Source organism: Bombina bombina, chromosome 5, assembly GCF_027579735.1.
Source record: "Bombina bombina isolate aBomBom1 chromosome 5, aBomBom1.pri, whole genome shotgun sequence".
Classification (NCBI taxonomy): domain Eukaryota; kingdom Metazoa; phylum Chordata; class Amphibia; order Anura; family Bombinatoridae; genus Bombina; species Bombina bombina.
This window is the reverse complement of record NC_069503.1, coordinates 1033446629-1033472354: the sequence shown is the minus strand read 5'-3', so window position 1 is coordinate 1033472354 and position 25726 is coordinate 1033446629. Positions and strand designations below refer to the sequence as shown.

The 25726-nt window shown below is 38.0% G+C and overlaps 1 protein-coding gene across 1 annotated transcript in view; it reads left to right on the top strand.

Moving 5' to 3' along the window:
• Positions 1 to 25726, top strand: part of CSMD3 (CUB and Sushi multiple domains 3) — a 1747434-nt gene that overhangs the window by 592156 nt on the left and 1129552 nt on the right. Inside the window, 1 exon segment of the mRNA XM_053715303.1 lies at positions 17357 to 17434. Within this exon segment, the coding sequence (XP_053571278.1) occupies positions 17357 to 17434 (78 nt within the window).

Below are 25726 nucleotides of genomic sequence, written 5' to 3'. Positions count from 1 at the left end.
ATTTAAACATCGAACTGTATGCACTCCATTTCTAAGTATAATATTGCAACATATAAGGTTTTGGGTTTGACCCTGTGTGCATGGTGTTATTTGTTTGTGGTTTTTATTCCCAATGGAGTTTATGTATTTATGGATGAAATATTTTATTTAATAGCCAGATAGAGCCTGATTTAATAGCCATACAAAAACAAAGTTTTTTTATATTTGCATGTATGCTCCATAGTAACAAAAAACAACCTTGATTTAAACTTCTCAAACTGTACAGTGGCAAGCCTAATGTCATCCTGCCGCATATACAATGATACTTTACAGCTGCTTTAACATGCTAAAAGTTTTCTCTATCATATATTGTTTCTCGTGTCTCCCTGCCTTTTCTGTGCTCTTTCTTTTACCAGCTAAAACAAAGCTCTATTCTTTCATTGTGTAACTGCCTTTCTGCTCTTATTCTTATCGCATTATTGTTTTCAAATTCTAAAGAGCAATATCTATTACCTGTTACCTTTCCCTATAATGACTCTTTAAACAATTATCATCCCCCCTTGTAGCTTCTGAAATATTTTATTTGCTTAGCTTAAAACTTAAGCTACACATTAGATCATGGTTAATTACAACAATTTTATAATTTCTTTCTGATAAAGGGTTAACTACATGAAAGTCTAGGAGTAGCTCCCTTTTTCCTTGAAAGGAACATTTAGCTTTATTAACAATGTGTATATTAACAAATATATTATGTCAATACTGCACTGTAACATGTCTCCACCAGCAATATTGAGCATCTACTGAGGAATTAACTTGTAACATGTGCTCAATTTAGCATCGTCACAATATTGCTTAACGCTTCTAGGGATGGGTAAATGTTTTGCAACATTCAAAAAATTAGAAAAATTCAAATCAATGTATTTGCAATAGTATTTATAATGCTCTCTTTAAATGTCATATTCAAATTATGAAATATTTGAAGTAGAAAAATTTGAATCAATATATATGTAATAGTATTTCTAATGCTCTTTTTAAATGAATTTAAATGAATTAAACTATGCAATATTCATATTAGAAAAATTTCAATCAATACAATTGTAATAGTATTTCTAATGTTCTCTTTAACCCCTTAGTGACCAGAGCACTTTTCCATTTGTTGATTGATTGGGACCAGGGCTATTTTTACATTTCTGCAGTGTTTGTGTTTAGCTGTAATTTTCCTCTTACTTATTTACTGTACCCACACATATTATATACCGTTTTTCTCGCCATTAAATGGACTTTCTAAAGATACCATTATTTTCATCATATCTTAAAATTTACTATAAAAAAATTATAAAATATGATGACAAAATGGAAAAAATAGACTTTTTTCTAACTTTGACCCCCAAAATCTGTTACACATCTACAACCACCAAAAAGCACCCATGCTAAATAGTTTCTAAATTTTGTCCTGAGTTTATAAATACCCAATGTTTGCAAGTAGCACTTTGCTATTTCCATTTTTTTTATTTTTTAATTAGCGATAGTTACATTGGAACACTGATATATGTCAGGAATCCCTGAATAACCCTTCACATGTAAATATATTTTTTTAGTAGACAACCCAAAGTATTGATCTAGACCCATTTTGGTATATTTCATGCCACCATTTCACTGCCAAATGTGATCAAATAAAAAAAAAAATTGTTCATTTTTTCACAAACGTTTTCACAAACTTTAGGTTTATCACTTAAATTATTTACAAACAGCTTGTGCAATTATGGCACAAATGGTTGTAATTGCTTCTCTGGGATCCTCTTTGTTCGGAAATAGCAGACATATATGGCTTTGGCATTGCTTTTTGGTAATTAGAAGGCCGCTAAATGCCACTGCTCACCACACATGTATTATACCCAGCAGTGAAGGGGTTAATTATGGAGCTTGTAGGGTTACTTTTAGCTTTAGTGTAGTGTAGTAGACAACCCAAAGTATTGATCTAGGCCCATTTTGGTATATTTCATGCCACCATTTCACCACCAAATGCGATCAAATAAACAAAATCTTTAACTTTTTCACAATTTTAGGTTTCTCACTGAAATTATTTACAAACAGTTAGTGCAATCATGGCACAAATGGTTGTAAATGCTTCTCTTGGATCCCCTTTGTTCAGAAATAGCAGACATATATGGCATTGGCGTTGCTTTTTTGGTAATTAGAAGGCCGCTAAATGCTGCTGCGCCCCACACTTGTATTATGCCCAGCAGTGAAGGGGTTAATTCGGTAGCTTGTAGAGTTAATTTTAGCTTTAGTGTAGAGATCAGACTCCCATCTGACACATCCACCCCCTGATCCCTCCCAAACAGCTCTCTTCCCTCCGCACCCCAAAATTGTCCCCGCCATCTTAAGTACTGGCAGAAACATAAGGCTCCTTTTTTTTTTTTTAAAACAATCCAGTTTCATTGCAAAGAAAATTAGTATACAATACAACACAATATCACAGCAAAGTCATGTAGATAGAACTGCAATTCCAATATCATCAGGGTAAAAATACATTTAAAGGAGGAGCTATCCCTCTGCTAAATGTAAAGATATCTCAATTTTACCTCAACAAGGCACTCACTGGATTTGGTATGTTTTTGTAAAAAAAAAAAACACTAAACAATGCACATGTATATATGGTGTGTGTGTGTGTATATGGTGTGTGTGTATATGGTGTGTGTGTGTATATGGGGTGTGTGTGTATATGTGGTGTGTGTGTATATGGTGTGTGTGTATATGTGGTGTGTGTGTATATGTGGTGTGTGTGTACATGTGGTGTGTGTGTACATGTGGTGTGTGTGTACATGTGGTGTGTGTGTATATGGTGTGTGTGTATATGTGGTGTGTGTGTACATGTGGTGTGTGTGTACATGTGGTGTGTGTGTATATGGTGTGTGTGTACATGTGGTGTGTGTGTATATGTGGTGTGTGTGTATATGTGGTGTGTGTATATGTGGTGTGTGTGTACATGTGGTGTGTGTGTATATGGTGTGTGTGTATATGGTGTGTGTGTATATGTGGGTGTGTGTATATGGTGTGTGTGTATATGTGGTGTGTGTGTATATGTGGTGTGTATGTATATGTGGTGTGTGTGTACATGTGGTGTGTGTGTACATGTGGTGTGTGTGTACATGTGGTGTGTGTGTACATGTGGTGTGTGTGTATATGTGGTGTGTGTGTACATGTGGTGTGTGTGTACATGTGGTGTGTGTGTGTACATGTGGTGTGTGTGTGTACATGTGGTGTGTGTGTACATGTGGTGTGTGTGTACATGTGGTGTGTGTGTACATGTGGTGTGTGTGTATATGTGGTGTGTGTGTATATGGGGTGTGGGAAAATGTGGTGTGTGTATCTTCCACCGCTTGAAACCCCATAGGACGTGCCAGGCACGTCCTTGGTCACTAACTGACACCCCCAATGTAGGATGTGCCTGGCACGTCCTCGGCCGTTAAGGGGTTAAATGTAATATTAAAATTATGTAATATTCAAATTAGAAAAATTAAAATATTACATAATCTATCATGTATCATTTTACTAAATTTCCTACCACAGGAACTATTGAACTTCTGATTAGTATTTGTTAAAATTAATTTTACATTCAAATTTCGGATGTGGATATTAAATGTAATTGTGAACATTGGAAAATGAAAATAACATTTGAAAATCGGAAATAACATACTTAAACAAAATTTAAGGATTTTTCATCCTTATCGACATTCATTTTTGTCCAAAACAAATTTCTACATAACTATGGGTTCAACAAAATGAATTGTACTTTCAACACATTTGCCCATCCCTAATTGCATTCCATGCTAACAACAGTGTGCCATTCCTAATCTAGCCCTTAATGTTTTATTTTTGCTGTATGTTGTTGTTCACCTCAAAAAAATACAAATTCTTAATAGTTGCTTAAATATTTTGCATCCTACTGTTTGCACCAAAAACTGTACCCCAGCATTACAAAATTGATCTTCTTTAATATATCTCTTTAGGCCTAGTAAATTATATTTGAGCACATACCATGCAAAAATAATTTATTTTTTAAAAAAGTCATATTTACAAAAAACTACATGAATTTGTTTTTATTTTGCATACTTACATTATTTAAAAACAGTTATCTATTTATTTATTTATTTATTTATCTATCTATCTATCATCTATCTCTATCTATCTATCTCTATCTATCTCTATCTCTATATCTATTTATCTAGCATCTATCTATCTATCTATCTATCTATCTATCTATCTATCTATCTATCTATATATCTATCATCATCAAGCTTTCTATCAATTTAACATATGTTGATTCAACATCTAAGTGTTTTTGATTAGAATGTCATTTAAGGCATATTTTTGACCTTGAACAGCTCAAGATTTATCAGTCAGTGTTCATTTAATAAGTTGATGGGTCATAATTTTAATTCATTTGTTTTTGCTGACTAAGATCTCTGGCATGTGAATTTTTTTTTGTCATTTCTCTCCTTGACTACAGCACTTTGCTGAATTAGAGCTTCCTTTGCATACAATTCACTAATCTTTTTATCAATGTCAATTTCCCATTTATTTTCTGAATTTCTCTAGATCATCAGTTAAACTTGTATTCATATTTAGACATCACTGCATATAATTCATAAATAAATAAATATATAAATATATATATAAGTTATATATATATATTATATATATATATATATATATATATATATATATATATATATATATAATTTTAACATTATCTGCCTATTTGGAGTTGCATTTTGTCCTGAAAATATTAAAATAAGGTCTCCAGTTCATGTAGACTATTTAAAATCATTATTTGTATATTTTTATAAAAAGCAAAGTTTACATTTTTAATTGGTAATGTAAATTTGAAACTAAATTCCTTTATCTGGTAATGCTGTATGCATCATCAAACCTTTTAATAAAATGTGTTATATTGCCTATTAAATATGTAATATTGCAGCACCATGAATGTACTTGAATTCTAGTTAAAAGTTTAGTAATGAGATGTTAGTATCAAAGTCAAAGAACTTATTTTGAGGTTTCATTGCTGCCGATGAATAGCTATACATACAATTTCACAATAAGTGGTTTACTGATCAGCTATCAACATCATTAATGTTATTTAATTTGCTATCAAATTAGTATATTATAATGTTATCTTTCTAACAAATTCCTATACATTTCATGGAGATTTTTTTTTTTAGAAAGAAAAAGCTTGATTTTTTTTAATTGTTCTTAATTCAGAAGAGAACAATTATAAATAAATATAAATTAAGCATTTAAAAAAAAATTCTTTTTTTCTTTTATTTTCTTTTAAAAAGTTTTCAGTTTTTGCTTTTGTGGCTATTTTAGAGTGGGAATTTTTCTTTTTCATTTTTGTTTGTTCATTCGGTTAAAATTTGAAGTTGTTTTTATTTTGTCAGTATCCATCACAGTGGAACTTGTTATATGTGCTGAGAAGTGAACAGTTTCTAGATAAATGTGGTTCTATTGATTATAATGTATCTTAAAGGGGCAGTCTACAACAGAATTGTTATTGTTTAAAAATATAGCTAATGCCTTTACTACCCATTCCCCAGATTAGCACAACCAATATTGTTATATCAATATACTTTATAACCTTTAAAACTTTAAATATCTTATATATCTGCATGTTTCTGAGCCACTACAGACAGCCTCTTATCACATGCTTTTTTATTTACTTTTCACAACAGGGGGGTACTAGTTCATGTGCTAATACCTGTGGTTTGTGGCAGACACTGCACTAATTGGATAAAATGCAAGTTAATAGAAAATAAATACAAAGTCATGTGATCATGGGTCTGTCATAAATGCTTAGATACAAGTTAATCACAGAGGTAAAACGTATATTAATATAACTGTGTTGGTTATGCAAAACTGGTGAATGGGTAATAAAGGGATTATCTATCTTTTTAAACAATTTTGGAGTAGACTATCCCTTTAATGCAACTCCAGAAAAAAACTGTTTGTACATATTTTTGTTATGGTAAAGTAGTCTTGTTAGACAGAATGAAAGGTGACTTGAGGAGCTGGCCATGGTTTTGGGGTGTTCTAGAGGTAAGGTTGGGATTTTTCACTTACATCTAGGCCCAGCATATGACATTTATAAAGACTTTATTGCCAATATGAAGTATCTGGATTTGTGGTCATATCTTGCTATTTCAAAGCTGACAATCTTTTCATTTTTATTCCTATTTAACTCTTTTCAAGTTTTCATTTTTGTAAATTGTAGCATGGACTGTTTTTGTAGATGAAGTTGTTTTTTATTATTTATTTTTAATTATTTTTGTTTTTTTTTCTTTATTTTTATTCTGTTATAATTGTTACAGTGTTTTTGTTATGCCAATGACCTTCAAAGTAAGAACGCTTTCTGTAAAAGTTGATTGGTCAAAATATAAATGCTGCTGTGTTGCATGTGATAAGGGGCAAGTACAAACCTTTATGAATTCCTGCAATCTTTGAGTTGCTATGTTTTAGCAAGATTTCTCTATGAGATATTAGTTTCAGGAACAGGTTTTATTGTTTCTAGGAAGTGATAAATGACTAAGATGGAATTTTATGTCAAGTGCTTTCTGTATTCCTCTTGGTAGGACTAGGGCCCGATGATCTAAAGGTCTCTGGGCTAGTGAGACATTTTAAGAATGCTCACTCGTTTGCTTCCCAATTTTTCCCATGAAAATAGAGGGTCTAGCTAAGACGCATATACTGAATATTCGAATTGCACAATGAAAATAATAATTTCAAAATCATACAAAACTAATAATTAAACATTTCACACAAAAACACACAGGGAAAAATTGTATTGCTAAGGTATCACATGCAAAATTGTTCACCAAAAATCATATTTTAGCCAAATGTAAAGTTTGTAAACTTCACAGGAATAAATCATGTTAAATATGCACAGCATAAGTTGTAATTTAAACATAAAAAAACACACACAGAAAATGGGTAAATGAATAAAATTCAACAAACATGACTCACACACTCGGCACTCTTCTTGCAATCCAATAATACATAACCAAAGTTGGGGTAACAAAAGGCCGCAGCCCGCATTTATTAACACAAACAAATGTTTACAAATAAAACAACCACTTAACCAATGTGGTTACAAACCCTGGGGTGCCGCCCATCATCCACCACACGTGCCTTCCACTGGCTGCTGCCAGGCACGCCCCCTTTTCTTAAACTCTCTCCCATCGTCCGATGAGGTACCATTTCAACATAAAAATTTGCCTGATAAGGCCAGCACCCGCCCACAGCTGCGACAACCTCAAATCCTTAACACACAGGGAGGGAGGGAGGGAGCTTTTCCTGCTTCAACAGGGAAACTGATGCTGGCTTCCGCCTCACAACCCCTCTAACCCTTTCCCAGCTCCTCCTCCCTAAACTTCTGCCTGACAACCCACTGCTATTGGCCTGCAGTGTGGTCATATGCCCCTTCCCTCAATTCATTCCTTCCGGGGCTTCATTGACTCACACACTCGGCACTCTTCTTGCAATCCAATAATACATAACCAAAGTTGGGGTAACAAAAGGCCGCAGCCCGCATTTATTAACACAAACAAATGTTTACAAATAAAACAACCACTTAACCAATGTGGTTACAAACCCTGGGGTGCCGCCCATCATCCACCACACGTGCCTTCCACTGGCTGCTGCCAGGCATGCCCCCTTTTCTTAAACTCTCTCCCATTGTCCGATGAGGTACCATTTCAACATAAAAATTCGCCTGATAAGGCCAGCACCCGCCACAGGCCGAACTACTGTCGGACACCGCCCACCCGGGCTAAGGCCTTCTGTACCCCTTCTTTCAGGTTAAAATTGAACAGGTGCAACCCTACTTCATTGAGGTGCAGCGCATCCTTAAGAAAAAAGCATCTGCCCGACTCCCCCTCAAACTCAACATGGCGAATGCCAAAACCCCCCAACTGAGAAAAAAACCTGATAGAGTTCTATTAACTTTTCTTCTGGATAAGACCAGCCTCCTGACATCCCACGCTGCACGCCATTCCAACCTTGTCTCAATTTCTGACCACACAATTACCACCTTCGGAAACAAAACCTTCAACCTTCTCATGCCACCTTTCAACTGCTCAATCAAATCCTTCTGAGCCATAAACCCCAAGTCATTTCCCCCAGCGTGTATCACTAAAATGTCAGGAGGCCTGTACAGCCTGGCATAATTACACACTGTAGCCACTACCCTTTCCCATCTGAGCCCTCTCACCCCAAACCATTTTACCCCGACTTGCTCCCGAGGAAGTCCCAACTGGATTCCCCCCTCCTTTGTTGCTGCTGCCTTCCTCGCCCACTAAATGAAAGAGTGGCCCACTATCCAACACTGCACTGGACCTGTCAAGAAACACAAAACTATACTATCATGTTTGGTCGAATATAACGCTTAAAGCACCCCAAATTCCACCTCCCCACCTTCTTCGCCACTTCCTCACTCAACCCCAATTCATGCGCTTCTGTTGCCGTGCCTATCCTAAACGAATGGCATCCGAAGTCCTTCGGATCCACCCCCGCTGCCATCAAAGCCCTCCTAAGCACCACCCCAAACTAATATTTTGACAATGCTCCTCCATCCTCATGCCTCAGTAAAGGGCCCTCACCTCCTGGCCTGATCCTCAGATAATCCACCAGTGAACCTACCGGGCAACACACACCAACTATAGCGAATAACCTGATCATTCGCCCCACACCCTCCTGATCCGTCTTAGATTTTCTAAGCCAAATAGACACTTCCTGCCCTGATACCACCACATCCCTCAACCCGATACCACCATTATCTCTTCTATTGGCCCCTACCAACTCCAACACTCTGAAAGTCCTGAAAAAAGCTAATGCAAAAGCCGCCCGAAACAAATAATACTCAAACTTCGAATTACACACCTCTTCCAAGGCCCCCACCACTTTTAGCAGTAAACCAAATACTAGAGGACGTCTTTTGTCCCCCCTAGTCCCACCTCTACAAACACCCTTTACTGCCAATTTCACCCAAAACTCCTTTGTTAAATCTACCCATCACATCAGCTTAAACAGAAAGGCTAATGCCGCCACCTGACGATTCACCATGGATTTTGACATCCTCGCCTCTTTCCATTCCTCCACCCATTCAACTAAGTACCACACCCATTCCTCTTTAGACATCCTAACCCCATCTCTGTACATCCTACAAAACCACCGTTTCCATACCGGCACATAGGCTTTTAAAGTACTCTGGGCTAACGCCCCTCTCGCCAAGTTTAATCCTTTAAGAAGTCCATCTGCCACAATGCCCATGGGCATTCTGCCCCTTCCAACTCCGCCTCCGGGGCTGCCTCCCGAAACTTCTGCCACTGGAAAGAGAGTCAGCAATCACATTCTGCTTCCCCTGTACATGCATAGCCCGAAAAAACACATTCCCCCTCAAGCATTCCAGGACAAACACTCGAAGGAGCCGAATCACAGGCATCGACTTCGCTGTCATCTTGTTGATAGCAAATACCACTCCCAAATTGTCAGAGTGGAACGTCACTTTCCTGTCTCTCAGATCTTCTTTCCACACTATCACTGCCACCACCAACGGAAACAATTCCAGGAACACCAAGTTCTTGGTCAAACCTTGTTCCCTCCATGCCTCAGGCCATGTATCCACACACCATCTGCCATCAAAGTATGCCCCAAATCCATGGGCTCCCAAAGCATCCATATATAGGTGCAACACCTCATCCGACACCGCCCCCTCCTGAATGAACGACCGCCCATTGAACTCCTCCAGGAACACCAACCACACTCTCAGGTCCTCCTTCAAATCTCTTGAAAGGCAGATCCTATGGTGCGGTGCCTTCACCCCCACCGTTGCCAATGCAAGGCGGCTTCCGAACACCCTCCCCACTGGAATCACACGACAGGCAAAATTAAGCTTGCCCAGGAGCGATTGCAACTCCCTCAACGAAACCTTCACCTTCCCCAGCATCCCAGTTAAGACCCTTCTCAGGTCTACCACCTTCTCCCAAGGCAACGAGCATTCCATCAACACCGAGTCAATCTGGATCCCCAGAAAACTCAACTTAGTTACCGGCCCTTCCGTCTTCCCTGGGGCAATCGGGATCCCAAATTGCCCCGCCACCTCCTCAAATGTTCCACAAACAGGAAGTCATCCAGGTAATGGACCACCGATGTCCTGCCTGCCTTTTCCCTTCACCACCCATTCCACAAAGGTACTGAATTTTTCAAAGTACGCACAGGATATGGAGCATCCCATGGGTAAGCACAAATCCACGAAGAATTCCCCTTGAAAATGGCAACCCAACAAATGATGACACATAGGGTGAACCGGTAAGAGCCGAAAGGCTGCCTCCACATCCACCTTTGCCAACAATGCTCCTATCCCCGCCCTCTTGACCACACTCACCGCCTTATTGAAGGACGCGTAGCGCACTGCAGTCAACGACGGGTCAATCCCATCATTAACAGACGAGCCCTTAGGATGAGACAAATGGTGAATCATCCTAAATTGCCCTGCCACTTTCTTCGGGACCACCCCTAACGGGGATACCCTCAAATTTGGCAATGGCAGGTCCTTAAAGGGACCCTCCATCCTCCCCAGTACCACCTCCTTCTCCAACTTCCCCCGCACTACCTCTGGGAATTGCTCAGCCGATTTCAAATTCCCCGGTACCCTTGTCCCTTCAAAAGGGATTACGAAACCCCGAACTGAAACCCACCAGCAACAGCTCCGCATCCCCCGCTCTCCCCTTTTTCCTACCGTACCATCTTAGCCACGGGACCATCTCTCTTACCCTCACCGGGGTCCGAGCACGCAGCAGCACCCTCACCTCCTTTTCCACCCCCTTTTCCTTTCTGGAAACATTTTGCTCCAGAGTGCGCACCTCCGCACCCCGAGCACTCGTGTTTGTATTTTCAACGCCGTTCCAAATCTTACACCACCCCTTCATTAAAACTGGAAGCAGAGGCCTTTTTTAATTGCCACCGCTGCGGCCCCACTATCGACCCCGCTACCACCCCCCATTCCTCCGCTCCAAAAGGACTGCCCCCTCAAAGGAGTCATCAACTCCAACCACACCCCCATCTCCCGGTCATCCCACCGCATCTCTGGACGTACCGACAGCCTCTGGCAGAACTGCTCATCGTACCGCCACCATGCAAGGCCCCCATACGTCCTCTGAGCCCCTGCTATTTCATCGAAATAGCAGAACATAGCCGAACTCTGTTGGTGGAATTTCTCCCCCATCACGCTGGCCAATATACAAAAATCCCTAGTCCAGTTTGAAAAAGTTTTAGGTAATTTCCTCCACTTTTTCTTTCTCTCCTCCTTCTTCCCCTGTTCCCCCTTTAGATCCTCCTTTATCTCAATAAAGTGGTCCAAAGGCAACAAAGAAAACACCTCTACAAACTCCCACTTCCAAATCTTTTCTTTAACCTCTTTACTCAAATGGATCCCGAACGGTCCTACCGAGCACAAGCAATGCTTGATCTGCCACTTTTAACACCTCTCCACCTGCTGCTGTCACCGACACCCCTTTTTCTCCCACACTCCCCGAGGGGCCTACCACCACGGGTACACTAACCTCCTTCCTCGCCGGTACCCATGCTCCCGCCGCTGTCCCCACACTGCTCCCCACATCTCCCCCCACCTTTCTTTTTTCTTCTAATTGAGCCACCAGCTCCTTCAAACCTTTCACCACCACATCATACACTCCCCCCGCATCTTCTTTTTCCCTCCCCCCTTGCAGGGAACCCGCCGTCTCACCTGGCGGCCTTGCCTCAGGCTCCTGAACCACCATTGTAGCCTCTCTCCTCCTCTCCGCCATGCCGTTTGTGGACCTTCTCCCCCTTTCACCATTGCTGCGAGACATGGAAACTTCCCTCCTTTGTGTATGCTCCCGACCTCTATCCAGCCTGCCCCATGTGGGGGATGCGTGCCTTTCCCGCTCCCTGTAGTCCCTCCTCGGCATCCGGGATCTCTCCCTCTGCCATACACATCTGCTCCTGCTCCTGTCCCTTCTGCCCTGCCCGTCTGCACCTCCACCCGTCCTCTGTAAAGAGTGAGTTGAATGATGTCTCTGACCCTAGTGTCCTCCCCTCTCTCTTCCCCTACTCCTAGCTCGCTCATCCCTTGTCCACCCCCAACTTGTCCCCCAATCTGAGCTTCGTGTCCCCCCCCAGGCACAAGTGAATGCAATAGCTGCATCAAAGCATTAATTCATCCACAGGACGTCCTCCTCCAGCTCCTGTAATGATGACTGCTCCACAGGCAACCCCGGCCTTTCCGCCGGGATGCCGCCAGACTCCTCCGGATCTGTAATACAATCATCAAACACATTATTTTCTAGATTATTCCTTTTTGCCACCTTTTTTCCCCCACTCCTGGTCTCCTTGTCACAACCCCTTCCTATACCTCCCCTCCCCCCTTCCCCCTACCCCCCTGCAATCCTATCCCTTTCCCTAATATCCTGCACCAGTACCTCAATAGCCTCCCCCATCCCACTTAGTCTACCCCTGCACTACGCCTGCCACCACCCTTGCCACCTCAGTCTCCCCCCCTCTGCACCTATTCCTTTTCCTTTCTGGCATCTACCTTTTGCCTGCCCTCTCCCCATTCCTCCTCTTCCCCTCCCCCCACCTCTCCCACTACTCTCCCCCGCTCCCCCACTGCCCTTAGCTGTGCTCACTTCCCCATTCCCTCTCCCCCCCTCTCAAATTGCTCCCTCCTGCTCTCCCCCACTTCCACTAGCTGCGCTCTCCTTCCCCCTTTACCTCCCCCCTCTCTCACAAATCAAACCTTCTCCCCCACTGCCCCTAATGCTGCTCTCTTTCTCTTTTTCCCTCCCCCCTCCTCTCACACTACTCACACCCGCTCCCCCACTGACTTTCAAGCCAGCCTCCCCCATCTCACCCCCCTTGTTCCTCATCCCGCTCCTGGCTACTGCCACCGCACCCTCCCCTTCAACTAATGCGGCCTCCTGTGCCCCTGCGACTCCCACCTCTCCCCCCCTCTACCCTACCATCACTGTTCCCTGACATCCTGCGCCTCAGCGCTCCCTGGCTGCTACATGCTGTCACCGGTGAAGTGAACAGCTCTTCCGCAGCCCTCTTCTGGCCTCCCGACCTCCTGCTGTCATCCTTCCTCCCCTGACTCAATGACCCCCCCTGTCACCCGGACTAAGCCACACCGGCGGCCTTGCCCGCCTCACCGGCCGACTGTACCGCTCCTGACCTGAAGTGCCCGCTGGCTCCTCCTCAGCCGTCCCTGCACCGGAACCGCTGCCTTCGTCGAAGAGCCTCTGCTGGAGCCAGGTAACACCCTTCTCAGCTACCAAGGTCCTTACCCGCTCCAGCAACAGGCTCACGCTCTCCATCCTGACTGCCAGCTTTTCCCGCTTCAACAGGGAAACTGATGCTGGCATCCGCCTCACAACCCCTATAACTGTTTCCCAGCTCCTCCTCCCTAAACTTCTGCCTGACAACCCACTGCTATTGGCCTGCAGTGTGGTCATATGCCCCTTCCCTCAATTCATTCCTTCCGGGGCTTCATTTACAACTAGCAACATGTTTCATGTAAATTAGTACATTCCATGAATATGTAAACATTATGGGCCAGATTGCAAGTGGCACGCTATAGTTTTTTATTTTGTTTACGTGCTATCCGTGCTCAAATAAACTTTTAATGTTGGTGGGTTATCAAGCGTATTACTAGTTGAAAGTAAAAAGTTATCATGTGTGCAAACTTCTGGACTTTGGATATAGTGACCGCTCAAACTTCTTCCTGTAGACTTCAATGGAGTTTGATTTTCAGAAATAAACTTGACTTATGGCTCACGCACTAACCCAAAGGCAATTATTCATATTTTGCAGTTCAATGTTCTTCATATACAAAAAATATTATGTTATGTTTAAATATGTATATATTATATATATATATATATATATATATATATATATATATATATATATATATATGTATATATATATATATTTATATATATATATATATATATATTTATATATATATATTTATATATATGTATATATATATATATATATATGTATATATATATATATATATATATAATATATATATATATATATATAAATAAATAAATATATACATATAGAACATTGGAATGTAACATATGTACAGTAAAACAATCAAATATTTTTACTAATATTTAAATTGCTAAAACATTTTTTTTTCCATGTTTAAATGAGTGGAAAGTATATACAAATAGAAACACATAAATACACATGGTGCATGTATGTATATATATATATATATATATATATATGTCTTCATATCTATCTAGCTCTAGCTATCTCTCTATCTATATATCTAATATATATATATATATATATATATATATATATATTATATATATATATATATACATATATATATATATATATATATATATATCATACATTAATACATTATAGCCCTTTTCAGTAAAATACATTGTCACATACCATTTTTATTATTATTTCTATTAAACATTTTTATCAGATAGTGTTTATATGAGTGTAAAACTTGATTGTAATGTATTTATGTTGAGCTTTGTGCAACGTTTTTCTGAACACTTACTCTTTATGCTACAATTTCAGGGGTGCTAATTTATTGAGCACAAATTTTGTTTGTGCTTGTGCACAATTGTTTACTTTTAACCCAAGCTAACTTTAGTGTGACACTTTTAATCTAGCTCTATGCATCAAAAAGAATGTCTACATACTATTTTCAGAGATCTGTGCACTAATTTTGTATATCCAATTCACAGTTGACATACTGACATACTGAAATATTTAACTTTAGTTAAACCACTACCAATACTTAACACCATAATGCCAGCCCTGTTTCTCTGACCAACAAAATTAACAAGGACCTTAATATCTACCTCATACTTGTTTAGCATGCTGTGTAAATATACAAACAGTATAAAACATGACAAGTATGGTTTGCAGTCTTGTAACCAAAGTGCTGACCTAATAAAAATTACTTGTTTTACTAGTGTGACTGCCCCAAGCCACATTACCTGGCCAGCTACCCACTGCAGTGGTCATTGAGAGCAATATTTTACCTACTGAGTAGCATGTTAGCATTATAAATGTAATCAACCGTTCTATCCCATTTTTAAATGTTGCCATGCTTATGTTGATATTTATATGATAAATATTGTTTACACTGTTGAACATTGTTGACAGTCAGCAGCCATGTTGTAAAAAAAAAAAAACATTAAAGGGACACTGAACCCAATTTTTTTCTTTCGTGATTCAGATAGAGCATGACATTTTAAGCAAATTTCTAATTTACTCCTATTATCAATTTTTCTTCATTCTCTTGGTATCTTTATTTGAAATGCAAGAGTGTAAGTTTAGATGCCGGCCCATTTTTGGTGAACAACCTGTGTTGTCCTTGCTGATTGGTGGATAACTTCATCCACCAATAAAAAAGTGCTATCCAGAGTTCTGAACCCAAAAAAGCTTAGATGCCTTCTTTTTCAAATACAGATACCAAGAGAATGAAGAAAAATTGCTAATAGGAGTAAATTAGAAAGTTGCTTAAAATGGCATGCTCTATTTGAATCACAAATGAAAAAAAATTGGGTTCAGTGTCCCTTTAAGGCAGCCCACATAGAGTAAATATTCAATATACTGAATAATATTTTGAAATATTTGCTATGCCGTCACATCATTCATAATTTATTATAGCTTAAGTTCTCCATCTCAGATAAGTATTTGGGGGAAAAAAATAGAGATATGTATATTTACATATATGTATACATATAACACGTATTTTTTACAATATTGTTGTTATTGTTAAAAAAAAGTTTATACTTCAGTGGAGTTTTATGATGGTATATTAGTTTCTCTGATATAAAGTGTTTGAATGCATTTAATGCTAGCCATGCTTGGATTAAGTTTCATAAGTAAATATGAATAGCTTCAACTCCCTTTTTGTCTATTTCTATCATTTACTGAATGCTACATCTCAACTGTTTAGCAGCTTGGATAGTGGCAAAAGGCAGCCGTTGATGTTTTTTTTTTTTTCAGTTGAATGGATCACATTATCTTTTGTCATAGTTGGGTGCATATAAATGGTTTTACTTTGTTCCAAGATTTTGATCAGTTTGTGCAACATTTTTTTCTGCATGAATTAATAAATAAGTAGCCTGTTAAAAGCTTTTGGCAAAATATCTAGATTTAAATAATTTCATTTTCACTAATGTGTATCTTTTTTTCCATAAGCCTTCAATTCCCTCTGGTGGCATTTTCTGTCTTAGATATTTCAGCTTCTGAAAAATTATTAATTTATTAGCTGTATGAAACCCTGATATGCTAATTTTCAAAGGCAGCATTGTTTTGTATTTACTTATAATTTAGAAGATATGTGTTGAATAAAGAGCTCACAATCAAGCCATAATTACATAGGAAGAAAATGTGCTTGGATATTGTTGAAGGTTTTAGGTAGAAACGTTAGCTTCTCAAACTTTTTACACAGCTCTAATTTTTATATTTTACATCAAATTTATCCAAACCATTAATTAAAGAAAATAAACATTATACCTTGTTACAACCATTTTAGCTATGTTTTAATCAAATGGTTTCTGTTTGCTCTTTATCATGTCAAAATATCAATAATTGTATTTAGATTTATTTTTTAGCTACTTAAAAGTCAAATACAAAAATAATGAAAGAAATAACATTTTCTGCATGATGATTTTTTTGTGTTTGCTTTTGCAATTGGTGTATAGTTTTCTGATAAAATAGATGTGTCTGCTATACTGTGTTTGAAGCAAGGGGATACTGTTTATGTTCTTTACCACTGAACAACTAGTGTTTTGTTTGCAAACATAGTTTAATTTGTTTAACTGTCAATTTGATGTATATGTACATGTTAAAGTTTTGTCTTTCATTTTTTAAAATTGTCAGACTAGTCTTATTGCTTGTAAGGCAAGTTTGACTGCATGAATACGCTAAATACATTTTGATATAAGAAAAGGTAGTTCATCAAAAATCAGATGATTGATGACTTACACAAAAGTTCCAAAGATCTCCACAGTCGTTTAACTGCCACAGAAAGAGCAGATTTTGTACAGTTCAACTGGATCAAAGCAGTTGTAGAGACTACTGCACACAGTGGACTTGACAATAGTTTTTGGAAGTGATTTAAACCATCTCTATATGGAATATACTATAACTGTTTGTGCATCGAAGTTAGAACATATTCAAGTTAATTTGTTGATGTAAAACGATTAAAATAATTTTTAGTTTCAAATGATTAAGAATTTGGACTGTCCCTTATACATGTTTTTTTGTTTGTTTTCCTAACTAGTGAAAAAGTCCATAGATTTTAAATCTAGAGGATTTAAATTGTTTCCAGGGAAAGACATCAGCAGCAAGTTTTCTATATGTGAGTGTACTCATTTTTTGTTACTTCTTTTGGTGCTTTATTGACCTTTGTGGTGTCTGTGTATGTTTTGTTACTAAAACAATGTAAAATTAAGTGTAAAATAATCTATGTATTTTCTGCATGTTACAATAAGAAATGTAGAAATTGCTGCACTTTTTTTTAATCATTAGTAATAAATAAGGATATAAAATATTAATAATAATAATTATATATATATATATATACTGTATATATATATATTATAATATATATATATATATATATATATATATATATATATATAAATTTGAGCAATTGGAGAGCACTCGCACTTCATAGGTCAACTTGCATGGGTGCATGCAAAAAATGAAAAGCAATATAGTGAGATATATATATATATATATATATATATATATATATACTGTATATATAGCAATGAACAAATGGCTTGCACTCACTGGACCTTTAAATTATGTGCCTTTATTTGTGACGTTTCGGAGACCGTGTCTGAGGAAGGGGATACGGTCCCCGAAACATCACAAATAAAGGCACATAATTAAAAGGTCCAGTGAGTGCAAGCCATTTGTTCATTGCTATATATATATATATATATATATATATATCTATATATATATATATATATATATATATATACTAGTCCTAAAGCCCATTCACACGGGCCATTTTTTGCAGGGTACAGCGGTCCCACCCCTTGCGCTCTCTCCCTGCCCCTCTCTTTTTGCTCTCTCTCCCCCCTCTCTTTTGCGCTCTCTCTCCCCCCTCTCTTTTGCGCTCTCTCTCCCCCCTCTTTTGCGCTCTCTCTCCCCCCCCTCTTTTGCGATCTCTCCCCTCTCTTTTGAGCTCTCTCTCTACCCCCTCTCTTTTGCGCTCTCTCTCCCCCTCTCTTTTGCGCTCTCTCTATCCCCCCTCTTTTGCGCTCTCTCTATCCCCCCTATTTTGCGCTCTCTCTCCCCCCCTCTTTTGCGCTCTCTCTCTCCCCCCCTCTTTTGCTCTCTCTCTCCCCCCTTCTTTTGCGCTCTCTCTCCCCTCTCTTTTGCGCTCTCTCTCTCACCCTCTCTTTTGCGCTCTCTCTCACCCCTCTCTTTTGCGCTCTCTCTCCTCTATTTTGCGCTCTCTCTCTCCCCTGTCTCTCTCCCCCCCTCTCTCTCCCCTCTCTCTCCCCTCTATCTCTCTCTCCCCTCTATCTCTCTCCCCTCTATCTCTCTCTCTCTCTCCCCCCCCTCTCTCTCTCTCCCCCTCTCTCTCTCTCTCTCTCTCTCTCCCCCCCCCTCTCTCTCTCTCTCTCTCTCTCTCTCTCCCCCCTCTCTCTCTCTCTCTCCCCCTCTCTCTCTTTCTCCCCCTCTCTCTCTCCCCATCTCCCCCCTCTCTCTCTCCCCTCTCTCTCCCTTCTCTCTCTCTCTCTCTCTCTCTCCCTCCCTCCCCTCTCCCTCCCCTCTCTTTCTCCCCCCCTCTCTCTCTCTCCCTGCTCTCTCTCCCACCCCCTCCCCTCTCTCTCTCCCTCCCCCCCGCTCTCTCCCTCCCCTCTCTCCCCCTCCCCCTCTCTCTCTCCCTCTCCTCTCTCTCTCCCTCCCTCTCCTCTCTCCCCTCTCTCTCTCTCCTCCTCCCCCCACTCTCTCTCTCTCTCTCTCTCTCTCTCTCCTCCCCCCTCTCTCTCTCCCCCCTCCCCCTCTCTCTCTCCCCCTCTCTTTCTCTTCCCCCCCCTCTCTTTTGATCACTCTGTCCCCTTTCTTTTGCTCTCCCTCCCCCTCTCTTTTGCTGTCTCTCCCCCTCTCTTTTGCTGTCTCTACCCCTCTCTTTTGCTCCCTCTCTTGTGCTCTCTTTATCTCCCCTCTTGATCTCTCTCTCCCCTTTCTTATCTTTTGAGCTGTTTTGAGCTCTCAGACTGCACAACCTTTCGCGGCCCGTCTGGCCCCGCCCCTTCACACTCGGCCACGCCCCCTCATGGCCCTCGCGCTCGGCCACGCCCCCGGCCACGCTCGGTCACGCACACTTCTGCTCGCACTGCAGAGCAGAGACTTAGGGACTCTCAAAGGCCAGGTGTGTTTGTCCTCGTGCTGTGCTGTCTACTGCGCATGACAGCTTCAGACAAACACACTTGGCCTTTTATTATATAGGATATATATATATATATATATATATATATATACATATATATATATATATATATATAAAACTTTTAGCTATATATTACTGTATATTTTCATATCTTATCTTTGAACAAGATTATAATATTATTTATATATGTTATGTCTCGTCTTAATATGACAACATTTAACATGTTTTAGAGGTTGTGTCATATTTTTGTTCTTCTGCAATTATCTAAGCTATGGATTATGATTAAAATTGTTTGGTATTCTTAAACTTTTCATGTTTTATGAAAAATATTATTTTATGGTACATGTGATAGGTCATTTTCCCAGGCATTCAGCCTTAGTAGGTATCAATGAGGATATAATGGTACCAGTGTGTTGAGACAAATGCTTCTTGGAGCTAATTGCTGGACCCTAAAGCAAGTTTTGTTCCTAAAATACTTTTTTAGTTGATGAAAGCCATTGAGCCCATGCGATCATAAATAACCATAACATGGTTAATATACAGAAGAGAACAGTAAGCTTTGAGTATAAATGTAAATATACTCAACATTATAATTGCATATAGTCTACCAAATACAATCATGTTATAATTGTTAACATTCTTTTCGATAGTGCTACTAATTTAGATGATAAAGCTGTTTCCTGAAACTAAAATTTACAATAATATTGGTTACATTTCTGAAATAAATTAATTATGCATGTAAGATGATTGTTCAGTGTCCTTACTAAAAGTGCAATAACTGTAATTAGACAAACATATTTTTTCTTTCCAAAGTAGCTATTCATGTCACAGAAAATTCACTGAAATGTGATATTCTGATATTCTATATGCAGATGCAGAATAGCAGAACTAGCCACTAAGTGTCTCCAATAAAACATATAAATGAATATTTTATATATGGTGGTTAGCTATACAAATGGACTGTAATATCAAATGTTTATTTATGTTTAGTATATTTTGACCCCTTTTCCTGTAATTTATGCTTGCAAAATGTGGGTTATACACTTTTGAGAACTGGAAGACACATGGCAGGCTTCACAAGTATAACCCTTCTACAAATCTGTACAAAATTGGCTTCAGGAAAGTTCAATCTAAGTTTATTAGATTAGAGAATGAGAACAGCCAGCCTATTCTACTTCTAGGGCCTGGACAAATTGAATATGGTTATTAAAAAACAAGTGCAGCACGCAACATTTCATACTTACAAAGGGCTAGATCACAAGTGCCACACTAACTTTTACTTTCACTTGCATGATAAAATCGCTAAAAGTACAAGTTGAAAGTAAAAAGTTAGCGCACACGCAAATGTTAGATGCACGCTAACTTTGAAAATCCCGACTGTGCTAAATTCTTCTCCCATAGACTTAAACAAACGTGCTGTTAAAACCCCCAAATACTATCACTTATCGCCCGCACTAACCCAACACCGCATTAGACCAAAGCTAAAGGTAGTTTATTAATACTTTACTATTCTTTATATATACATATATATATATATATATATGTGTGTGTGTGATTTTTAAAAAAAATATTTTTATAACTTTATATCTATATTAATATATACAGGTATAAATATATAAATACAGATATACAGCATATAGAAATATATATATTTAAAAATAAAATTAACATTTTCTCCTATGTGAAGAACATTGGAATGTAAAGTATACCTATTCAAAACACAATAAAACACATTATAAAAATTAAAATGGAGTAAATGTGATATGGTATGTGACAAGATATTTGACTGGAAAGGGCTCAAAAGTGTATGTATATATATATATATATATATATATATATATATATATATATATATATATATATATATATATATGTGTGTGTGTGTGTGTGTGTGTGTGTGTGTGTGTGTGTGTGTGTGTGTATCTATACAATATATATATTTTGGGGCAAAAAGGTATACTCACAGCTTTATAACTAAAACCTATAGAATGAAAACTTTGAGTAACTTGTATTGCTGATTAAAAAAATAATTAAAAAATACAGATTCTACTGGACTAATATTCCATATTAGCAATATTAAATACTGATTTAATTGATGTAATTTTAGACTTTTGTCTTAGGCATATAATTAAAAAAAAGGAAAAACACATGTTATGGATCAGAATTCTTTTTCCTGAAAATGTTATTTATTTATTTTTATATATTAATTCAATTATTTATTTTTATAGCTATGAATACAAGAGATTTTACATATAGTTTTGTTTAAAACCAGAGTACCTATGAGCACATGTACACACATATTATAGAGACTTTAAACAATACTAAAGTGGAATAGACTGCTATATAAAATGTTGGCAAAGTGTCAACAATCAGAGTATTATAAAGGTTTTTCTTTTAATGAAATATTTAAACATTTTTATTCAAATGATATTCATTCTTGCTAATCATGCAAATTGGAGATTTTAAAGTTGTGGTGAAGCGACCTTTCTGATTAAAACTGTGTTAATTCAAATTCATCCACAGGTGCAGCTTTTGGCTAGCTACCTCATTATATCTATCCATATTAGCGCTGCGGAATCTGTTGGCGCTCTACAAATAACCGATCAGCCAATAGAATGCGAGCTCAATTCCGATCAGCCAATAGAATGCGAGCTCAATCTGATTGGCTGATTGGATCAGCCAATCCAATTGAACTTGAATCTGATTGGCTGATTCAATCAGCCAATCAGATTTTTCCTACCTTAATTCCTTAATTTTTCAGCCAATCGGAATTTGAGGGACGCCATCTTGGATGACGTCATTTAAAGGAACCTTCATTCGGTGAGTAGGCGTCGTGGAAGAAGGATGGATCCGCGTCGGCTGGAAGAAGATGGCTCCGCTCCGGATGGATGAAGATAGAAAATGCCGCTTGGATGAAGATGTTTACCGATCCAGATGTCCTCTTCTGCCCGGATAGGATGAAGACTTCTGCCGCTCCGGATGTCCTCTTTTGGTCCATCCGTGCCCGGCTGGGTGAAAACGACTCAAGGTAGGGAGATCTTCAGGGGGGTAGTGTTAGGTTTATTTAAGGGGGGTTTGGGTTAGAGTAGGGGTATGTGGGTGGTGGGTTGTAATGTTGGGGGTGGTATTGTGGGGTTTTTTACAGGCAAAAGAGCTGATTTCTTTGGGGCATGCCCTGCAAAAAGCCCTTTTAAGGGCTGGTAATAGAGCTGTTAACTTTTTTAATTTAGATTAGGGTAGGGAAATTTTTTATTTTGGGGGGATTTGTTATTTTATTAGAGGGTTTAGAATAGGTGTAATTAGCTTAAAATTCTTGTAATCTTTTTTTTTTTTTTGTAATTTAGTGTTTTTTTTTTTTGTAATTTAGTTTAGTTTATTTAATTGTAGGTAATTGTAGGTACTTGTAGTTAATTGATTTAATTTATTTATTGATAGTGTAGTGTTAGGTTTAATTGTAACTTAGGTTAGGATTTATTTTACAAGTAATTTTTTAATTATTTTAACTAGGTAGATATTAAATAGTAAATAACTATTTAATAGCTATTGTACCTAGTTTAAATAAATACAAAGTTGCCTGTAAAATAAATATAAATCCTAAAATAGCTACAATATAATTATTCGTTATATTGTAGCTATATTAGGGTTTATTTTACAGGTAAGTATTTAGATTTAAATAGGAATACTTTAGTTAATAATATTTAATTTATTTCGTTAGATTAAAATTATATTTAATTTAGGGGGTGTAAGGGTTAGGGTTAGACTTAGCTTTAGGGGTTAATACATTTATTATAGTAGCGGCGAGGCCCGGTCGGCAGATTAGGGTTTAATACTTGAAGTTTAGGTGGCGGCGATGTTAGGGAGGGCAGATTAGGGGTTAATACTATTTATTATAGGGTTTGCGAGGCGGGAGTGCTACGGTTTAGGGGTTAATAACTTTATTAGAGTAGCGGCGAGGTCCGGTCGGCAGATTAGGGGTTAATAAGTGTAGGTAAGGTAGCGGCAACATTGGGGGGGCAGTTAATAAATATAATATTGGGGTCGGCAATGTTAGGGGCAGCAGATTAGGGGTTCATAGGGATAATGTAGGTGGCGGCGGTGTGCGGTCGGCAGATTAGGGGTTAAAAATATTTACTATAGTGGCAGCGATGTGGGGGGGCCTTGGTTTAGGGGTACATAGGTAGTTTATGGGTGTTAGTGTACTTTAGAGCACAGTAGTTAAGAGCTTTATAAACCGGCGTTTGCCCAGAAAGCTCTTAACTACTGACTTTTTTCTGTGGCTGGAGTCTTGCCGGTAGAGGGTCTACCGCTCACTTCAGCCAAGACTCTAAATACCAGCGTTAGGAAGATCCCATTGAAAAGATAGGATACGCAATTGGCGTAAAGGGATCTGCGGTATGGAAAAGTCGCGGCTTGAAAGTGAGCGTTAGACCCTTTCCTGCCTGACTCTAAATACCAGCGGCCGGCCAAAACCCCTTAACGCTGCTTTTGACGGCTAACGCAGAACTCTAAATCTAGCCATTAATGTTATTAAGGCATGCTATAAAAATATTACATATAAAAAAAAAATATATATATATATATATATATATATATAAAATTATTAAACAAACTGTAACATATTCTAAATAATCCATAAAATATATCTATACATTTTACAGTATGTTTAAAATGTTTTAATAATTTTGATTAGGGTTGTCATATTGCCAATTTAAAAGGAGGGCACCTATGAAACATACATATGAAAACTAACTAATTGTAATAGATTGTACAAGTATAAGAAGCTTTAGTCAACATTAGACCATAGTGGTTCTGCTTGTAATACGTTTTACATAAATTACATAAGTAATGTTTCAATTCTCATTCACACTAAATAACTTTATTCAAAAAATATTAAAAAATAAGAGAAATTCACACACACACAAATAGCTTGAGCTCAAATTGTTAAAAACACTTAAACCAGCAAAGACACTGAAACTCACATCCTATTAATATAGTTGGAGATAATATTAGCCAGCTGTGACTATATCAGACTATAAAAGCCCTTTCAATTCAAGGGCTGTAGTTAAAATATTTTAGTCATTATGATTTTAAGCTAACAGCTAGGCTTCAATATTATTTATATACCAGGGAGACCGGTCTTAAAGCATGGTAAACAAAAAATAAAACAACGGAGAGACAGAGCTACTCCAAAGGACCCCTGACACGCGTTTCACAAAAATGCTTCTTCAGAGGGGTTTGACCTCTATTGAAGCCTAGCTGTTAGCTTAAAATCATAATGACTAAAATAATTTAACTACAGCCCTCAGATTGAAAGGGCTTTTATAGTCTTATATAGTCACAGCTGGCTAATATTATCTCCAACTATATTAATAGGATGGGAGTTTCAGTGTCTTTGCTGGTTTAAGTGTTTTTAACAATTTGAGCTCAAGCTATTTGTGTGTGTGTGATTTTCTCTTATTTTTTAAGATTTTTTGAATAAAGTTATTTAGTGTGAATGAGAATTGAAACATTACTTATGTAATTTATGTAAAACTTATTACAAGCAGAACCACTATGGTCTAACGTTGACTAAAGCTTCTTATACTTGTATAATCTATAACAATTACTTAGTTAGTTTTCATGTGTTCTTAGCTTTAACTCAACGGCAGGCAGTCTTATCATATACATATTTAGATATTATTCTACACATGATAGAATTATATAAGTCTCCTGTTTAGCAATATTCTGCTTCCCCCACCCCACATTGTACTCGAAACATACATATGTCAGGGTTCTTGTAACTTAGCATTAATCAAGATCTTTCTTTAAACGCATAGCAATTAATCATTTATACATTTAACAAAAGTTGTTTTTTTTTAACAGCCTTTAAAGGTGATTGACATTAATACATATTTTCTTGCTGCTTAAATTTAGACCATAACATACTGTATTGCTAAACATCTAAAGATACATGAAATACCTGCAAGATATAAAGTATTTGGTTCTTTTCCAGAGGATAACTAGAGGTTACCTGTCAGAATGGTTTTGCTCACATTGTGAAGTAAGCATGCAATGAATACCGCTGGTCAGCTTATTAGGACTTCACAAATGTATTTGTTGTGACCTTCCCCCCCAAATATTTTGCTTTAACAAAAAAATAATTACTGTGTAAAAATAAAATGGGGGGCAATATAAATGTAACATATTAAAGTAATTAAATAATTATATTTCAACTAACCATATAGTTTGGCACAAAAA